General features: G+C 32.5%; 1 protein-coding gene across 4 annotated transcripts in view; it reads right to left on the bottom strand.

Moving 5' to 3' along the window:
- Nucleotides 1-19,626, bottom strand: part of sm (heterogeneous nuclear ribonucleoprotein L) — a 407,921-nt gene that overhangs the window by 79,642 nt on the left and 308,653 nt on the right. For all 4 annotated transcript variants that reach the window (XM_088186952.1, XM_088186954.1, XM_088186953.1 and 1 more), the window contains exon 4: nt 7,273-7,369. In XM_088186952.1, coding sequence (XP_088043078.1) covers nt 7,273-7,369 — 97 coding nt within the window. The remainder of the gene's footprint in view (nt 1-7,272; nt 7,370-19,626) is intronic.

Here is a 19,626-nt window from a genome sequence, read left to right as displayed (position 1 = left end):
CTTTGGTATTACGTTTAAGAAGCACTAAAAATTCAGCCTGCACATTAGAAAGACTCGCAACAAATTGCACAACAATTTGAGAAATGCGTGTCACTTTGGTATTGCGGACTCTTCAAGGTGCCCATATCTGTAGCATACTAAAATCTGGCTCAATTTAATAAATTGCGGCTCGAAAAAGTACAGCGTAAACTGCTTCAATATGAATACGGGTACTAAACATTATTGTTTCCCAGTGATTTTATTTTTTAGCGCTGAAATAAGACTCATTGTCAACGCGCAGAAGTGTTTAAGTAATAAAGCCCTTTTGTATATAGTTCAGAGATAAAGATGACGAGCTTTCAGCGCTCATGTAACTACAAATGAATTCTCAGTAGCGTCCTCTGTTCTTGTCTGTGCAGACTAGGACTAAAACACTTGCTAACTCTTCTCTAAAAATGGCCATTTTCATGCACATAAAAAAGTTGGTTCAGTTTGTATGTTCGTTGAGGTTATGCTTTTATTTATTTAAAAAAAATATTACCTGTTTTTGACCATCGTGAGGCATTTAATAATTCTCTCATATATAAAAGTTTCATCAGCAATGAAATTTGTTTGAGACCCGAAAAAAAAAGTAGGCATATATCGAGCTGAAAAAGGGTTGCCCCGGTGGGGTTGAGGAATCCGCACCCGCATCGCAGTATATACTACGACGAACTAGAATTACCGCAAGAACCGCTTTTATCGATCGCATGTGAATATATATGGAAACATTTTATTGTGTATAATCTATAATACAATTATAAAAAATATATATTTTCACTATAAAAATATACCAGGAACAGCATTTTAGCATTTTCAAGAGGAGGAAGGGGCAAAATGGTCGTTTTTTTGACGTACATAAAATGACATGCATTTTCTGGCCAAATTTAAAGAAATTTTTTAAGTTTGGTAAATTTATTGTGAATAGGTTTTGGTTTGAACAGAAAATGGACGTTTCGCAACTATCAAGAGTTGTAATGGTAGACCGCTCGCTATTTATAGTACAAAATATTCAATTTACAGTGCAAAGTAAAGGTCGCTTAACTCAATAAGTTAAAATTAGAATATAATTCATTATGTAAAGTAACTAAATCACTTAAAAATAAACATACAAAAATGGAAATATCATAGCTGAAACGGATCAGGGCAAGGTAGAGATGTTAGTTCACGCTTTTTTTATATTGTACGCTCACTAAAAAAATGAACACTCTAACACTAAAAACAAAGTAAATAGACCGATAAGAAAAATAGAAGAATCTGCGGTAGATAAGAATTTAATTTGCAAAATAAGCTCATAAGGGCAATAAAAACTTGTAAAACATAAAAAAGTCCTGGAATTTACTAAAATCTTATTAGAATTTTCATTCATTACTTAAATATATTTTGCCTAATCATTGCCTAAATATATTTTGATCATTTCCCAACAATTTTGAAAACCGCTTAAATTCAACCGAAAATACAAATCCGATTAATTTTCGGATTAAATATATAAAATAATTCTTATGCATTTAAAGGAATCTTTAGGGAATAAAATGAATAATGGTTTGACGGAGCATATGCGTTAATTTTATTATGAAAATAAAAATACAGGTTTTTTAATGTTAGATATTGAAAAAGCTTTTGACACAGTATATAAATTCAAAGCCCCTGACTATTTTCTAGGCCTAATACCAGTAACGTTTTATTTTATATTCTTATTTATCAAATTGTAAACAAGAAAATGGTTATAAATCAGTTACATGTATAGTATATACATATAATTAGTATGCTTGTAAAATTATTTATATTATTTAAGTGCAAAGTATTTGATTTATAGTAGAAACTATATAAACTAAAGTGCAATTAATTCACACCCTACAGTTATATGTGACCACTTAATCTAAATATCGCTATCGCACAAAAAGCTTTTTGGATACATATACATACGTTATTTATATCTGTTGAAGTGATTTGTGTTTGTCCCTCTTTATGTTTTTATTTTAATTATTAAAAAAAATATGTTTTCTGGTTTGCATATATTGTGGTGCATTAGGTTAAACTGTCATAAATAAGTAAATTTTTCATTCAATGGTGTGCTGAAAAAGGGTTGCAGCAGGGGGAGTTGAGGAATCCGCACCCGCATCGTATTATATTACGGCGGCGGATATATAATATACGCATTAAAACATGGAAATGTTTTATATTACAATATATATGTGACGTCCATTCAATTAAAATATCACTTTCGCACAAAACGTTAATTTAAACTCGCAAGCCTTTTGGGTATATGTGTATCTTAAATACATAACAAGTTGCAAATATAATCATGAATATTTTATAGCTTATACGTATCTAACGGTAGCAACAAGCTAGTAGATCATCAATCAATTTGAACGAGTATATCTCTCCTCGAAAAGCTTTCTTGTTCCGTGAGATTACTTTTCCTTCCAGAGCTTTCGGCGTCTATTTTATACAAAATGTTCTATTTTACTCTATCGTTCAATATAAATTAATTATTAAATGAAACAGCCGCAGGTCTCACCGCCACCGTATAAAATATTATTTGCTTCGCGAAATACAATATAGCCTGGCTAATTACTAGCAGAGCGTTAGCTAATTTCCTCGGGCGCGCAAACAACAAGCGGCGCTCTAGTGCAATAATTATAGTATTACACATATATCTGGTTTATTTAGGCAAAATCGAGCGTTTGTGAATAAGCGAGCGTACATAGCATACGGCAGGTGGCTCTTCAAAAACATTTCCATCTGCATAAACATAAGGGAAACACAGATTTGCTCAAAGCTTCAAAAGAAAACTCACGTGAATGGGCATTAAAGAGAAGACACAAATCTCGGAAAAGAATTATGATATTAAAAAACGCTACATAGTATACAAAAACTAATTGTGTAGGCATTAAAATAATAATGTGCATTTAATATTTACTAAGATAGTGTGATGACAGCATCATTGTTAAATAATGTTATCGATACTACAAACAGTTTTATTTTTGTAAAACATGAAAAATTTCACAAGCCTTCACGTGTAAGACGACACAGACAATTCGAGCTGTCTCTTCGGGGAAAAATGGCGTAACAAACGTTCTCTACCGCCATGACGAGATAAATCGTCATATTTCGCGCGCGCGAGTTTTACGACGACGACGTTGCGATAGTCCGTCGAGTAATAGGTTTCTGAAAAAGTTTCCAGTTTCGCAAGGCGCGGAGTTCCGATTAATGGACGTCCATTCCGAAAGGAAATGGACGCTTTTATGTGACAATGTGGAATTTAAACGACACGCTGAACGATTGTTGTTCCCTGAAAAACGTCTGTCTATAACGCCACTTTCTTAGATTAGGAACAAGACTGCACTTACCCAAATCGCGTTTTGAAAAATATGCATCGTAATGTCATACAATAACTGGTTTAATATATTGCATGCAAGCCTGCCGAAAGGGAAGGGGAGAGGACATATTCCAGGGGCCCGTTCTACATAAGGGACCAGATTCTGGAAAAAATCACAGCATGAAGATATTTATAAAAAAAATAAAAATTTACCTAAAATAATGAATCAGAAGTAAACAACAGTATTTCCATCAGCTCTTTTTATACATTCAATAAATAAAAGGAAAGTAACATTACCTTCAAAAGCGCCCATTTTCTTGGTAGTACTTTCACAATAAAAATATTTTTAAAAGGGACCAATTGTAGTTTTTTGACGCTGCTCCGTTTGTGTTAAAATTTGAGACTTTATTGCTTTTTAAACGTTTAAAAACTATTAAACATGAGAAGAAATATTCAATGAATGTAAATTAATAGCAGGTATTTGATCTGAATATTCAGATCGAATACTTAAGGAAGAAGCAAAAAATAACGAAAAATCAACAACAACAACAAATGAATTATATAAATTTAATGTTTTTGTAAATTGTATTATCGGTAGTTTGACAAATGAATTAAATGCAGCAAAATAAATAAATAATAATACATACAGTTTCTTGTGCTTATTCCTAAAAGAAAATCTATCCCAAAAATATTTTTTAAAATATGTCATTTCAGTAAAATCATATCGGAATACATTTCAACAGTGGATACATATTTTTACCAAAGCTGGCCACACACGGGCGGATCTGCCCGCCGGATTTGTCCGAAATGGATGTCCGACGGACAAATCCGCCAGTGTGTGGGGTTAAAACTCTCGGACAGATCCGTCTGTTGTCCGTGCTCAAAACGAACGGATCGGACACGGACAAGCAGATCTGCTGCTTTAAAATATATATCAAACTCAATTTGACAGTTGCGAAACATTCATTTGCTGTTCAAACCCAAACCTAACCTAATAAAAATTCTAAAACTAATTATACTTATAGAATTTTTATTAGGACAAGTCCAAAATACAATCTAAGCCAACTCATCTCTCAAGGGGAAATAAGCGGAAGAATAAGTAGACTACAGTTGGTCTGAAAAAAATAGTATAGCTATCTTTACCGATATTACCATAGACTTATATTATAAGAGAGTTAATCAAAATATATTTAAACCGAATTTTGGTCAATAGGCGAGCGCAAAAACAATTATCACTTCTCAGAAGGCAAAAATTCACGTCAAAAGCTATAAAATCGTGTTGGTGCCGTCGCAGTGGGAACGCTCGTTACCGAGCGTTCCCACTGCGACGGCGACGGCACGATTTTATTGCTTTTGACGTGGATTTTTGACTTCTGAGAAGTGATAATTGTTTTTTGCGCTCTCCTATTGGTCAAAATTCAGTTTAGATGTGCTTTATTCGATTCTCACAGTCTTGATTTAGCAAAGCGATAACACGATTTTATTACTTTTGATCTGGACTAGAAAATCACTATTTGGCAACACTGAGCAGAAAAGAAAACACGACTAATTATCAAGTAAATATCATGAGTAAATATTTTTAATAATTTGTAATGTCTAATTAAAATATTTTGCATAAAATATGATTTCAAAAAACATGCCGAAACGGTAGCTAATTTTTAATATATATATGTAGCATAGAAAGGGTTAGTTATTACCTATTTTTATTTATTCAAAAAATTATATTATATTGATATTAAAAAATATACAAAATGCCATTTTTGTCAGGAGGCCCGGAATCATTGTTTTTCCAGATCCCGGGTTCACTCTTGGCGGCCCTGATTGCATATATGTACTATGGGGACCCGACAAAGCCGCGCCGGACAATCCCGCGCCGACTAAGCCGCCCCGACATAGCCGCGCAAGACAATCCCGCGCAATACAACCCCGACATTGCCGCGACGATAAAGCCGCGCCGACATTGCCGCGCAAATCAAAATTATAAAATTGAATAAAATGAAAGAAAATGATTTTTTTAATTCGAATTATTTTGTTTTGTAGACAGCTCTATCACTAGTGATTCGCTTTTTGAACAGTTAGTCATAGATTGGATGATGCTGAACAGTTACAAAATATACCGTAATGAAAATAAATCAATACAATATGATTAAAAAAATGTTAGGTTGTTTGGTTCTACAGTGAAAGTCGGCGCGAGCGGTAGCGAGACGCCTCCCTTTTCCTATATGTATTTGTAATTATTAATAAATAAAATTTGACTTTGCGCGGCTATGACGGCGCGACTTAGTCGGCGCGGGATTGTCCTGCGCGGCTTTGTCGGGGTGGCATGTACTATATTGACAGTGCAAAGTAATGAGTTGGATAATTTCTTTCTCAATTATTTTCAAATACTAAATCTTCCATTGTTCAATAGTATAATTGAGCTTTAACACATGTAGGTTGTTTACTGTGTTATTGATGTACGTTTTTAGAAATAAATATTGTTTTGCTATCTCCTGTCGGAAATTGACAATACTAAGAAAAGGTGGGATGGTTCAAATGTGTATTAGGTATTATTTATCGTATATTTATATGTAACTTTTTAAACAGTATTTTCGTGTATACGTGCCTGTGTATGTATTTTTACAGATCCTATTATTACGCACACCATGATCATTATGCAAAAAATATATATATTTATTATAAAGCTTTCATCCAAACATAATTGAACGAAGATAATTGAATCGGTGACATATATTAATATTTTTGGTAAATGTGAACTATTGTTTTATTTTATTTAATTCCTAGATATCATCATTACTTATAAGTTATACTTATATTCTTATTATCTGATAATTACTTTGGAAAGATTTAACATATATATATATAAAATTCGAATTGCTAGGAAAGGATTAGAAAATTCATTTCTAGTCATTGAGAAAGTCCACAGCAGCAAAATATTACTCGAAAATATAAGTATTTTATGAAATTTTGGTGATTAAGAAGCGCTTTTTAAATAAAATTAATACTGCTGATGTGACGAATGCAGGTAATTTGGATGTTTTCAACTATGAATATTGAATAAAAATATTAAATCTACGAAATATTATATAAATGTTGGGCTACTTTACAAAAAAATACAAAAATTCTCAGAAATAAATTCTTGGGTTGTCTCGATACAAAACTGCTATACATACCAAGATATTACATTTATGGTTATATTGATGAAGGTGTGGTATTCGAAATATTCTATTCCTTTCATCCTTAAGTTTATGACCACAATATGATTTATTTACATTATTCAACCGCTCCGATCAAGTTTCACTTCGCACAAAGGCGACAGATATTTTCAAAAAATCAATCGACCCACAACCATCCGAGCGAACGGAGAGAAACGAGCCCTTCCGGATTGTTTTGCGAAACTTTAAATTGGAATCCGTAGCGCGGTTTCTACTCCACCTTCAGTTCAAAAGATAGATCGAGTAAAGTAAAGATACAGTGGCCTGCAAAAAATAAATACAACAGGGCCGCACTAAATTGGTACAACTTATTGGAATTATCGGTAATGTGTGGAAGAGAAAATTCGTTTTATAATAAGCACTCGGACACACGGTCAGCCCGAAATGAAGGGTTAACCGCACGCCCTCTGCTCCATTAACGTTCCCGGAGACCAATCGCCGACCGACTCATTAAACTAAAAGGGAAATGTCGTCCGCTAAGTGAAAGAGCGATTACCTCTAATAATATGATGGGGTTTGGTGGCGACCGAAGTTCGTGGAAATTTGATTTCCCTAGAACAACAGTGTGCACTTATATTGTAAATCTTATTCGGCGGTGATTGATCGAAGGTCGAATCGGTCTTTAAAACCGTGACGGACGTTCGAAACGATTGATTGGATAGATTTGGTTATTTATGAGATTCATTATAATAAATAAATAATGATAAACGGACTCACCTTTGCATATTCTATCTTGAGCGTACAGCAGCCTGAGTAGATGTCCGCTCCGTTGAGGGCCTCTTTAGCACAGGTCGCAGATTCTAAACTATCGAATGTGGATGTATGTGTTAAGGAAATTACGTGACTGTTGTGATTAATATAATACAAATACAAACAATTGTTAAATAAATAATATAAACTATAAGCTAATCATTTATACGGCCAATACCAGAAGATTTTAAAATTGAATAATTTCTTCTTTCAACTGAGCCGAGGATTTTGAAAATAGGGCAAGTCCATATTTTGTAATTGTTGGATAATTAAAGGTTTGCGTTTGAACTGATTTAAAAATATTTTTAACGTGTCTTTACGTGGATAATGAAAATGCAAATTAAATTCTATGTTAAAAATATTCCCATAAATTTTCTCCTTAACATAACTTACATTTATCAAAGTATAAATTGTATATTTTCATTATATTCAATTCAAAGTTAAAGTATGTTAAAATCTTTTGCTTCTTTGGTATCTAAATAATATTTTAAACTGCAAGTTCTTTGCGATCCCTGTAATTTCTCAGTCGCATTTTTCTCTTAGCACACTTATGTGTAAAACTATTAGTCTGTAAGACTCCAAAATTTGGTTTCCTCGTATCTATGGAAACTAACTAACATAGCACGATTTTCAATTAAGTGGACTTGCCTCACTTTTAAAACCAACAAACAATTAATATCATTGACCAAAACAAATTACAAATAAAAAATTTACACTGTTTATTATAAATATGATTGTGAAGTGAATAAAAACATAAATTTAAAAATAATTTAAAATAACTCTTTTTTTTTAACCCTTTCTGCTCGTAAGGTGCGTGAGACGCACCAGCGCTTGGCTCTATATTACTCGTAGGGTCCGTCAGGCGCACCATTTCAATTAATGAAATATAACGTCGATTTTTGGGTACTTCCTGTGCAAGTTTTGAATGGCGTTTTTGCAGTGTTGTAGACAAGAGTTTCAAGAAGCATATCTTATCAAAAAAATATCATTTTACTTGAATCAAGCCGGGGAGAGCTCATTTATCGCGATAAGTCGGGATTTTTTGATGACTAAATTTAAATGCAGATGTGCCGTAGATTTCTCCCGAAGGCAATGATTGGCAATCGTCCTTCGGTAGACACGCGTCAGTGACGTTTTTATTGCCTATTGGGTTTTTGACAGTGTCTCGGGTGTCCATAATTTGTGTCTAAGTAAGACTATAGTGATTATTAATTTTGTTTTAATTATTAATTTTTTAATTTTTTTTTATTTTAATGCGAAACTCATTTTTTAAATTTTATTTAAAAAAAAAACAGTGCTATCGCTGAATATAGTGACTGTAATGATAATATGTTTTGTAATTATAGTGATGGGGAGGATTTCATGTTTGATTTTTCATCTTCCAATGATGATAGTAAAGAAAGTAGTGTCAAAATTAGGCATGTTGCTTTGAATCGAAGATAGAATACATGCAATTAAAATAATAGCAAAAGAAACGATACCTCAAACAAATCGCACCACATCAGAAAATTGGAGAATAATGACTAGTAATGACAATGTACCTTAAAAATAGCAATATTTCCACCAAGTGATAAATGTCCTGGGCCCCAAGTTCCCGCAAACTGTATACAACCTATTGATTATTTTCAATTTTTTACACTGATGAGTTGGTATACTAATAGAACCTGGGGATTTACGAAAAATTAAAAAATAGTATTTTTCCATATTTGTTTCTTTAATTTATAATAAATCAACATCCTACATATTATTAAACGTAGTGTCCTTTTTCGTGCATCACTTTGTTTATTTTTATATAAAAATATGCTATTTAGCATTATTAGCTCGAATATATAAAATCACAAACAAATATGTACCATAAAGCTACTGAAAAGCTAAAGTTTTGTCTATTTTTAATTAAGAAATATATAAAATAATATGACATTAACTGCAACGTTTCATTTAACCATCGATGGGACGTATTTTAGTTTTTAAAAATATACCTAACATCAGTTTACATAAACATAGATATACCTCGTGCAAGCGATGTAAGCTTTCTTCGTTCGCAGGTAGATATATCTAAAACTGAACGGCATGTCATTGTTATTTGTGTATTTTTATTTATTTATGGTTAAAACATTTTTTGGTCCCATAAATATTTTAAAATGGGTCGTCGCCCTATTGTGTTAATTTATTTTTATGGATTGTCAATCAATGGTACTTGAGAGAACAAAAAAAAATTAAAATGTAATTTAGAGAAATGCAAGTATTTGTTCTGATTTATTCGTTTTTGGTATTAGTTTATTCATATTTATGCTCTACATATGTAATTTTAATTTTTAAAAAGAATTAAACATTTTTCATATTTCCTGAGCTGGCGACATACCTAGTATGAAAACGATTACGAGTGCAAAGGGTTTTAACAAAATGGACTTGCCCCACTTTCAAAATCAACGGCTCATGTGTTAATATATTTATATTTATAAATTTAATTTTTAATCGTTAAATATTTATTCACTTTACTTCGAGTAGCTCGTATTCAAACAATATCCAAGATGTATATGTTCAAGCATTAAAGAAAACGGAATATTAGACGGTGTAATATGCAGCACTGCAATAGCATTTCGTGTTACCTTAATGCTACACTATCCCACGGGGAAATCGCCTGAACATAATTTCGAGAAAATCACATGTGGTTACATCAAGTTATGAATGGGCGAAATAAAAAATACAGAAGTTTTTATGGTATGTGTTACATGTGGAGATCGTTACCGAATCTCGACGCAAATGGCATGTTATCAACAATGTCACGAGGAGAACGAAAAAAGAAACGCGAATGACGCGTTCTGAGCGCCGAGTGACTTTTACTGTTGTCTGAAATTTACTATCGCACAATCTCTTCTCGTACACGTGTGTTAATCCGATTTTATAACGTACGAATATGTAGGGCGTCCTTAAATCATCGCAGGGTTTACGGGCGCGTTTCGCCAAATTTACTATCGACGCCCATATTAATTAAGGTACATCAAACGTTAGTTGTACAAGGTTTAAATCGAAATCCCTCTCATACCCAGCGGTAATGTTTTAATATACATATATCACAAACCCCCGTGAAACTAGTGAACCGTTTTGTCTGAAAATGGGCGAACTAATCCGCCAAGATTTATACGCGTCCCTAGTTTATGGCCAATTACGTCGCGATCGATCCCGAAAACTTTTCTTATCTGGTTATTAATTTATATATTTAAACTCCGCCACCCTAATCCCGCGGATTGTTGCTGACGAAACGGCGACCGGTAGTGGCGAGTCGTTATCTGGCCGTAAATGAGATTTCGCTAAACCCCGCCAGCCGTCCTGGCTTTACATGCTCCTTCCTCATTTCCGGCCGACATTCATCTCGCGGGGTCGGAAGCTGCGGGAATTGCGGGGCGCGAGGGGTGAACTCCCCCGATCGAATTTTTATCAAATAATCTGATCATTAATCATAACATTCATAGCCATTTAGAGAATGAATACAGTTAAATTTTCTAGCATTTAAAAATCTGACTATGAAACACCTCTCATCATATCCAAAAATTTCATCGTCGATCATAACCGATAATCGCCACGTCTCATCTTAACGATCGCCATATCGGGAGTATATTAATTTATTGAAGGAGCTCAATTGCGGTTATCCTCCGAAGTGCGTGGGGTGAATCAAAATTAATTATCCAACTGCGATGTGCGAATGCGCAACGGTGGAATATTACGCAATCTGGTCGTGTTTTCTTAACTTGGCTGAGTTTCCAGAGCCACATTACAAGTCTATCGGTTTGCATGTGTGCTTAAAGCAATTTTGAAACCTGCCTGCTCAATTGCCTAAAGTATTAAAATTAAACAGCTTGAAAATGTGTATACAATACGATGTTTTCCTTAATTTATTTCTGGAATTACTCAGAGGTCCGCACGAATTATTTTTTCTTACATAGTAAACATCATCAAATAAAAATATAAAACATTTGTATCCAAAATAAATCTATGTAATATGAGATATAATAAAGCAAGTAATTGAAAAATAACTTCGTGAGAAATTCATAAAATCTATCGTGATTAACTTTATAGAACGCCCTTTTAAAATCGAATGACTTTTGTTTATAGCAGCGATTCCCAACCTGTGGTACGCGTACCACTGGTGGTACGCGAAAAATAATCAGTAATGGCGGACATAAAAACCATAAAAAAATCAGTTTAAACTATTGTATTTTTCCTAAATGTAATTTTTCAGAAAAGCTCGATGACGATCTTTAATGTTAATCATAAAATTAAAAGTATGATTAAGAAATTAGATTTTTGGAAACAGTGTATCATAAACAATCAACCGGAAGTATTCGAAACTCTACATACTTTTTTGGTTGAAAAAAGGGTTAGCTTGTCTCAAGATTTACGAAAACATATAATAGTTCATTTAACAGGATTAAAATCGTCTTTCATGGAGTATTTTCTAAGACTCGAAAATAAAGATAATAATTGGATTTCAAACCCCTTCTATGCAGAAAATTTAGAAAAGGCTTCATCGTTATCAATAAAAGATAAAGAAAATTTAATAGACTTATCAAGTGACAAAACTATACAAGTAAAATTCGAACGAAACAATCTAATTAATTTTTGGTTAAACATCGATAAAGAATATGAAGAACTTTCTGAAAAAGCTCTCAAATTCTTATTACCGTTCACTAGTACGGAATTAGTAGAAAGAGCTTTTTCTTCATATGTTTTTTTTTTAAATAAGTATCGAAACAAATTGGACGCAGGTATAGATTTAAGGATATATCCACATCTTTTGAACCAAATTGAAAAAAATTATATTCTTCGAAACAAGCACAAGGATCTCAATAAATTTATTTTGCTTATATTATTGTGCTAATATTTTCGTAAGATTTGTTTAAAAATTAAACTTATAACTTGATAACAATGTATATTATAATCTTAAGCAACACTTTCATAACTATTATTTTCGATTATAAATAGAAAATTTCGGTAATAAAAATATTTTTAAATACAATTTCATTAATATTATTATATTTAAAACCCAAATTTCGCCTGCGGCGCTGCTGTAAATTTTTAAAAATGTAAGTCAAAATTGTCTCGATTTTATTAAAAGAATTTTTACATTTACCGTGTTTAATTAATTTTATATACATAGATTTTCTATAAATATCGGTAATTTTTGGGAAAAAAATTGACTGCGGCGCATTTTTTTTTTATACAAATAATTTACTTTAATTCTATGTATTTTTTTATAAAAATTAGTTGTTTAAAAAAATACTTCTTTAAATGTCCTGGGTTTGAATTTCGACAAGAAATGAGCTTCGGCACCTTTAATTTAAAAAAACATTGTGATATGTAAAGTTCAAATGTCTCATTGTTATCAGAAAAAATAAAACTATTGGTATTTTTTTTTAAACTTAAATAAATTGAGTTCTGGGAAATATAGTCACCCTATAAAATTTATAATGCAAGTAGAATAACAAATTTTTTGAAATACAAATACAATTAAGTGTGATGTACTACCAAGTGGTACGCGAGCTAAAAAATATTGAAAACGCTGGTTTATAAGATTAAATCTTAATTACACACCGCGCCAAATAATAAATTCATCCAGAGTTTTCCAATTTTGACACATTGAACCAAGTGGAACGGCCGAACAATGACAGACAGAAAAGATCAAGAAAGCAGCCGCTTCCCTCTTCACGTCGTCCTTGATCCAGCTTGACTCGCTTCGGGAATGAATGGATTCTTCGGACCTTAATATATGTCCATCTAAGAAGTTTTATACAGTTTTACGTGAATTTGTTTACATCGATATGAGAACGTCACCAATACTAAATCATTAAATATTACAGATAAATTTTGTAATCATTAAATTAAAAAAAGAAAAATTTATTGAACGCGTAATTTCACATGGTCGCCCTATTATGTGTCGATGAGCGTCCATATCTTGGATCGAGTGTACACAATTAAACGCGAACGTTACTCAATTTATTACACAATTTCGATTATTAATTAAGTCTTGTATAATGTATAAAAATAAACGTTCCCAGATACATAAGCTAAAATAGTACTGAATTGGAAAATATATAATAAAATATTTTATAGTTTAGTATTAAAAAAATAGTGAATAAGTATGACGGTTAAAGGGTAACAAACGCGCGGTCAGGATCGGCACCAACTATTCCGACAGCCTAATAAATGATTAAAAAATGCTCTTGACTTTCATTTCGCTGATCTTAAAAGCGTAATTTATAAATACTACATAAGTCAGCTGACTCAGTAAAAAAAATATGTTGCGTTTTTTTATTAAAGAATAATATACACCTATACCTCGATTTATCGGTTTCGCTTTAACGCGGTCAAGAAAATGCTATTAAATTTCAGCGAGGTTTACAAACCATTTGCGGGCAGTAACAAGAAATTTACAAGAATTTGAAAAAAAAAATAAAACGCAAAATTTATTAACAGGTTATTTAATAATCCAGAAGAATCTGCTGCTATATATGACTCAGATATTAATGATTTTCAATCAATTCTAAGGAAACAATATGTTAGATCAGAATACTGCAGCGACTGTAGTATAATTATTAAATAATATTTTACTAAATCGACAAAACTATTTCATTATTTTCCCCATCGTTTAATTAAAAAATATGCATTAAAAATTTTTGATCCAATTAATTATTCGTATACATATTTTTGCACACCCCTGACTTTAATATAGAAATGAATAAAATGATATTTTTTATTGAGAATCAAATGACAATATTCGACTTACCATTTGTACTCGACATAGCCCTCAGGTTATCTGAGTGTATACAGTACTGTTTTATACAACCATAACTGACGTAAATTAGACGTTGCTTAGTTTGCTAGTTACACTTTTGAGCCCTACTCAAAATCTATGTACACTTCCACCCCCACTTAACAACCCTCAACCGCTTCCGCAGATATAAATATATATTTTATTAAATGCCATTCGCTCTATCTTTTTCTCAGTTGCACTCTAGGACCCTAAATAAAATATATTTAACCCACTCTACCCTCAACCTATTTAGACCGAATTTTACATATATATGTAATTAGTTGATATTTAAAAAAATTTAAATTATTTATTTCCCGTTGAGTAAGGTAATATTGGTGTATAATTCCTGAAGAACCGCCTTCTGATATACGTATGTATGTACATATGTAAATATAAAGAGAATGACTGTTTTGTGTTAAAATCTTATTCTCAGAAAACTCTAGGATCGCTAGTTGTTTATAAAAGTATTTCAAAGATTTCGCACAGCCAAAAAAAAATACGCCTTTTCGGTTTTGATGGTTGGATTTTTATTTGGCGCCATTCGCAAGCCTATTCTTGTACATAAACCTTCAGTCGTACACGTACATAAAGGGAATAATAAATAAAAAAGCTCAGCCGGGGTGAGTGCGCGTACACGTGTAGGGGCAATTCCGGTATCCGACGGAAGCAACACTGTCCGTCCGCTCAGGAAGCCACTGCACGAGGCCTATCTAAGAGTCTTTGTTACGGTACAAAAGTGAACTGCTGCCATTATATTTTTACCAAAATAAAAAATACATAAGTATGTGTATTACATAAATGTAATATAATAATATTATCGATCCAAGTGCTGTACACGCGCCGCGTGGCATCCTCGAGCGATATTTCACCAAGGCCGAGACAATTTCCCATTACGTGACCCGAAATTAAAGACGGCTAAACAATGTGTATTTAAGCCAGAAAAGCGAGGAAAAAAGCATGAAATGTGACAAATTGAACATAGTCGCTTGCGTGTGCAAGTACTTTCTAAAATATTTTAAAATAAATAAGTTATCATTTGTACATATGTACCTTCTAAAAATGAATATGTGTGTTTGTATTGTTTGTACAAAATGTAACTTGAATAAATATTATATTAAATCTGGAGAGCAAAACTGAATTATTGATATTTTTATAATAATTCACAAAACAGGTACTACAGTATACAATACGCGTATAATGATCGTTTATTGAAGATACTTTGTATTTCTAAAAGCAATATATTTATCTTTTGATTTTGATTAAACCCTTCAATTGATTTAAGAAACAATACATATTGTCAGAAACAATAAAATTAAATTATATTACAAAATGCGACTGCAAATGTCTGAAAGTAAACAATCAATACTACCCGACAGATTGTTGAAATGCCGGTTAAGTTGTCTAATAATCCTGCTAGAAATAATACTTGAGAACACAAGCGCCGGTAATTACATGGCACACAAAAACAAAGTTCTTACAAAATTTCAGGAGTGTGTGAATTCCTGATCAGCAGCTTAAAAAAAGTACTTTCTCAAATATACTCGTAGCTGCGACTCGAAGGAATCATATCCCAATATACTTTGCAGTAATTTCACAAGAAGTAAAAACGTATAGTATTCAGTTTTTCACTGGTAAAATAAGATCCGCGCAAAACCACCAAAGAATTATATGAAAAGATTGGCTTTTCTTTGTCGACGCGACGGTAAAAAATCATTTGAAAAGGTTTGGCAAAACATATGGTCTATCGCTGTCAGCTTTGGATTAACATATGACAATTTTTTCTTCGCTGCTGCCTTGTCATACTATCATTAAAACGATCTATTTTTGGAGAGAATTTGTTACTAGAAACAAAAAATGAATCCTTCATAGCAATCCACATAAAAAACAATGGCTTTCTCTTTAACCCTTTCCGCTCGTAAGGTGCGTGAGACGCACCAGTACTTTAATCTATATTACTCGTAAGGTGCGTCAGACGCACCATGTCTGGTATATATTTAGTGTGTTATTCATTATGAATTATTAAAACCTTGTCAGACTATCACAGACGAACTTTATTGTACTCAATTGAAGAGAATAAAGGAGGAATTATTAAAAAAAACGATCAGTCCTAATTAGCAATCAACGGCGCATCATACAACACAACAATATGCAGCGAAAATTACACAAGACAAATTAAAGGAACTGAATCCAGGGACGTCATTAGAAGGGGGCAGGCGACAGCATTTACCCCCTTTAAATTTGGCCAGAAAAATGCATGTCATTTAAAGAAAAACTATGAATTTATTGAAATTAAAAATTTATTATAAAAAAATACTACTGAAAGAAAAACATTTGCGCCCCCCCCCCCCACTTGGTAAAAAGCTAAAATGACGTCACTGATTTATTCTAAAGCCAGAAATTATCAGGATATCCCTCAAAAATTTTTTAAAAAAAGTCTCGAATCTATTCCTACAATATTTTTTTAAATATGTCACTTCGTGAAATCATGTCGGAATTAATTTTCACTAGTAGATATATATTTTTATCAGTGAAAGTATAATTTATCTAGTAAAATTATATGATTTCAACTTTTCCATGGGTAGTAATATATACATTTACATACTAATCAATATTTATTTACATTGTATATTTTTCAATGAAGTTATATTTCCACTAGTAGATACATATTACTACTAGCGAAAATATAATTTAACTGATAGGCGCTAATATGCTACTCTAAAATGTCTGTGAAGCTCAATTTGCGAAACGTTTATTTGTTGTTCAAACACAAACCTAACCTACATGAATTAAAATAACCCAAGTTGATTATAGTTTTAGAACTTTCATTAGTGCAAGTCCAAAATACAAACTTAGCCAACTTTTGTAAGGAGAAAATAAACGGAAAAAGTACAGACATTATGTTTTAAAAATATGATACCTATCCTTACTTATAAAACTACAGACTAATGATATGAGAGTATTGGTTAGTATATTCATATCAAATTTATGTTAATAGAAGAGCGCAAAAATATTTCTCAGAAGTTAAAAATTCACGTCAAAAGCAATAAAATTGTGTCAGCGCCGTTGCAGTGGGTACGCTCGTTACCGAGCGTTCCCACTGCGATGGCTCCGACGCGATTTTATTGCTTTTGACGTGAATTTTTGCGCCCTCCTATTGACCAAAATTCGGTTTGAATATACTTTGACCAATACTCTCATATGAGAAGTTTGTATACTCTATTTGCGTAAACAGTCAGTTGGAGAGCTAACCAAGAAATAGATGGCAAATTTGGGTTTGCGCCCCCACTATTAGCTCTAAAGCATATACTTATCATTACTCCAATTGATTGATAAATATAAAAAATATAATAATGATTTAAATTTCTATAAGTTTGTTTAAAATATTAACAAGAGTAACGATAAGTATATCGAACGTATATCCATATCGTGTGCTTTAAAGCTAGTAGGCGCGTAAACCCAAACTGCTATCCCTTTCTTAATTATAAATAATGATGAACTGACAATTTATATTATAAAATAAATTTTATTTTGGCATAATTAACTTAGAATTTATATTATATATTTATAATACAAATAGTATTATATTAATTATAAATATATAACATTTTTTTTAAATTATAATTATTTATTACTTTTTTAATTAAAATATATTTTATTAAAATTCAATTTTTATAATTGAATTGAATTTAATTGATATTAATTCAAGAAATGTATTAATAATAATAATCTGATTAGATTATAAAAGTTTATTATATATATCATATATATGAATTATTTTATGAATTTTTACTTACATTAAACAAAAAAATAAAATATATAAAATACGTTTTATTTATTTCTGTTCTTTATAAAAATATTATTTTTAAGATGAAATTTTAAATAGCTTGAGTAAAAATCAGACGTTATATATATATAGGAGCTGGCAATAAAAAACATATGATTAATAAGTGTAGACAAAGAGTTAAAGCGCCATTATTAATTAAATGATCTCTGACAATCAATGACGACTACAGTGCCTACTCTCGGACACGAATCATCCGCGAAACGCAATTTATCAGTCAAATCATCGATGATTACAACGAAGACTCTCAAACCGACTACAATTTGACTCCCCCGTTCTATTATTATACTCAACATTTTGCATCAGAAACTTTTAAAACCAATCTTCACCGCTACACAGGCAATCAATCAGTATTCCACGACTGTAATAAAACATCAAGCCAAGAAAACAATGGCCGCGCTGTGGTGGAGTGCTAGGTGGCGTACAACAATAGACAACAGTGGAGTTTTCAGGTGAGATTTTACTACCCCCAACGTTCCGCCCTCAGGGGTAAATAATCCCGGAGCCGCGCGATGGACGAAACCGCATTAACAATGCAGACCGCGGTTCGCCCACCGACGTCGGACAAACAATCCATTAAAGCGCCACTAAATTTATCATTCTTGGCCAGAGCCACATCCGCGCGCAGGTTGCTGCGAATTCCGCAGCAACCTGCGGAAAGTGACGTGCGGCCGTTTTAAAAATGCACGAGGTGCGTTAACGAGGCGAGCGCCCGTTTTAAGCCGTTAATTCAATTATTGAACGCTTGGGCCGCTTCGTGACGAGTTAAAAATAAATGGTAAAAATTGAACGTTAAATTATAATTGCGTCGGCAATGCTTCGCATTCTCTCGAATTGGTATAACAAGTACAATTAAATTGAAAATTAAGTTTATTACGTCTTTGAGAATAAATGGAGAGTTTCTAGTGAATTGTGAATGAGACTAATGAACCACATACCACAGTTGGTTCAAGCCATTCAATTAGTTTGCTTACGCTGCATCTTACAGCAGTAATTCAATACAGTATAAAATGAAAACAAGACTTAGGATAATAAACTATAGATCAGCAATCAGGACGACGTGTAATCAACTTTTAGTCAATGATAAAAGCTGACATTGTTCTTTGAAAAAGTTGGCATCAACCCTTCATCGCATTTTGGTCGTTAAAATATATAACATATATTTTAACGACCAAACGTCATAATGGGACGTTCATTTCTGTATTATCTCGACTTTAAAGACAGCATTAATAGCCAAAGAACCAAGCAATGCCGACATGTGTCTATTAATGAAACGAGAATGAGTCTCCCCGGATCTTTTGATGATGAACACGATACCGCTGTGTTTACACTAGAAATTTTAAATGTCATTACAAACATGATACTATTGTGAAACAATGGAAATGAAGAAAGCTCGTGTCGCTTTGCTAAACTAAGAATATTTTATCATTCATTTTTTTTTAAATCCCACCATTTGCCACATCGGCAATTTGCTTGAAAAGCTTTCCACTTTGGCGCGTTTGTAAAAACGTTATGAGATTTTTGCCAATAAGAAAACTAAGGTTTCGAAAAATATTATATCCAGCCGAAGAGTCACATTGACAACTTTGACGCATAATACATCATCCGTGATCGATTCGGGACTTTCGACGCGTATCACATAACATAGGTATACACAGCTTTTAATCTA

Source organism: Plectrocnemia conspersa, unplaced genomic scaffold, assembly GCF_051122295.1.
Source record: "Plectrocnemia conspersa isolate PC_06_02 unplaced genomic scaffold, ASM5112229v1 ptg000005l, whole genome shotgun sequence".
Lineage (NCBI taxonomy): Eukaryota > Metazoa > Arthropoda > Insecta > Trichoptera > Polycentropodidae > Plectrocnemia > Plectrocnemia conspersa.
Note: the sequence above shows the minus strand (reverse complement) of the source record. Positions and strands in the feature narration are given on the sequence as shown.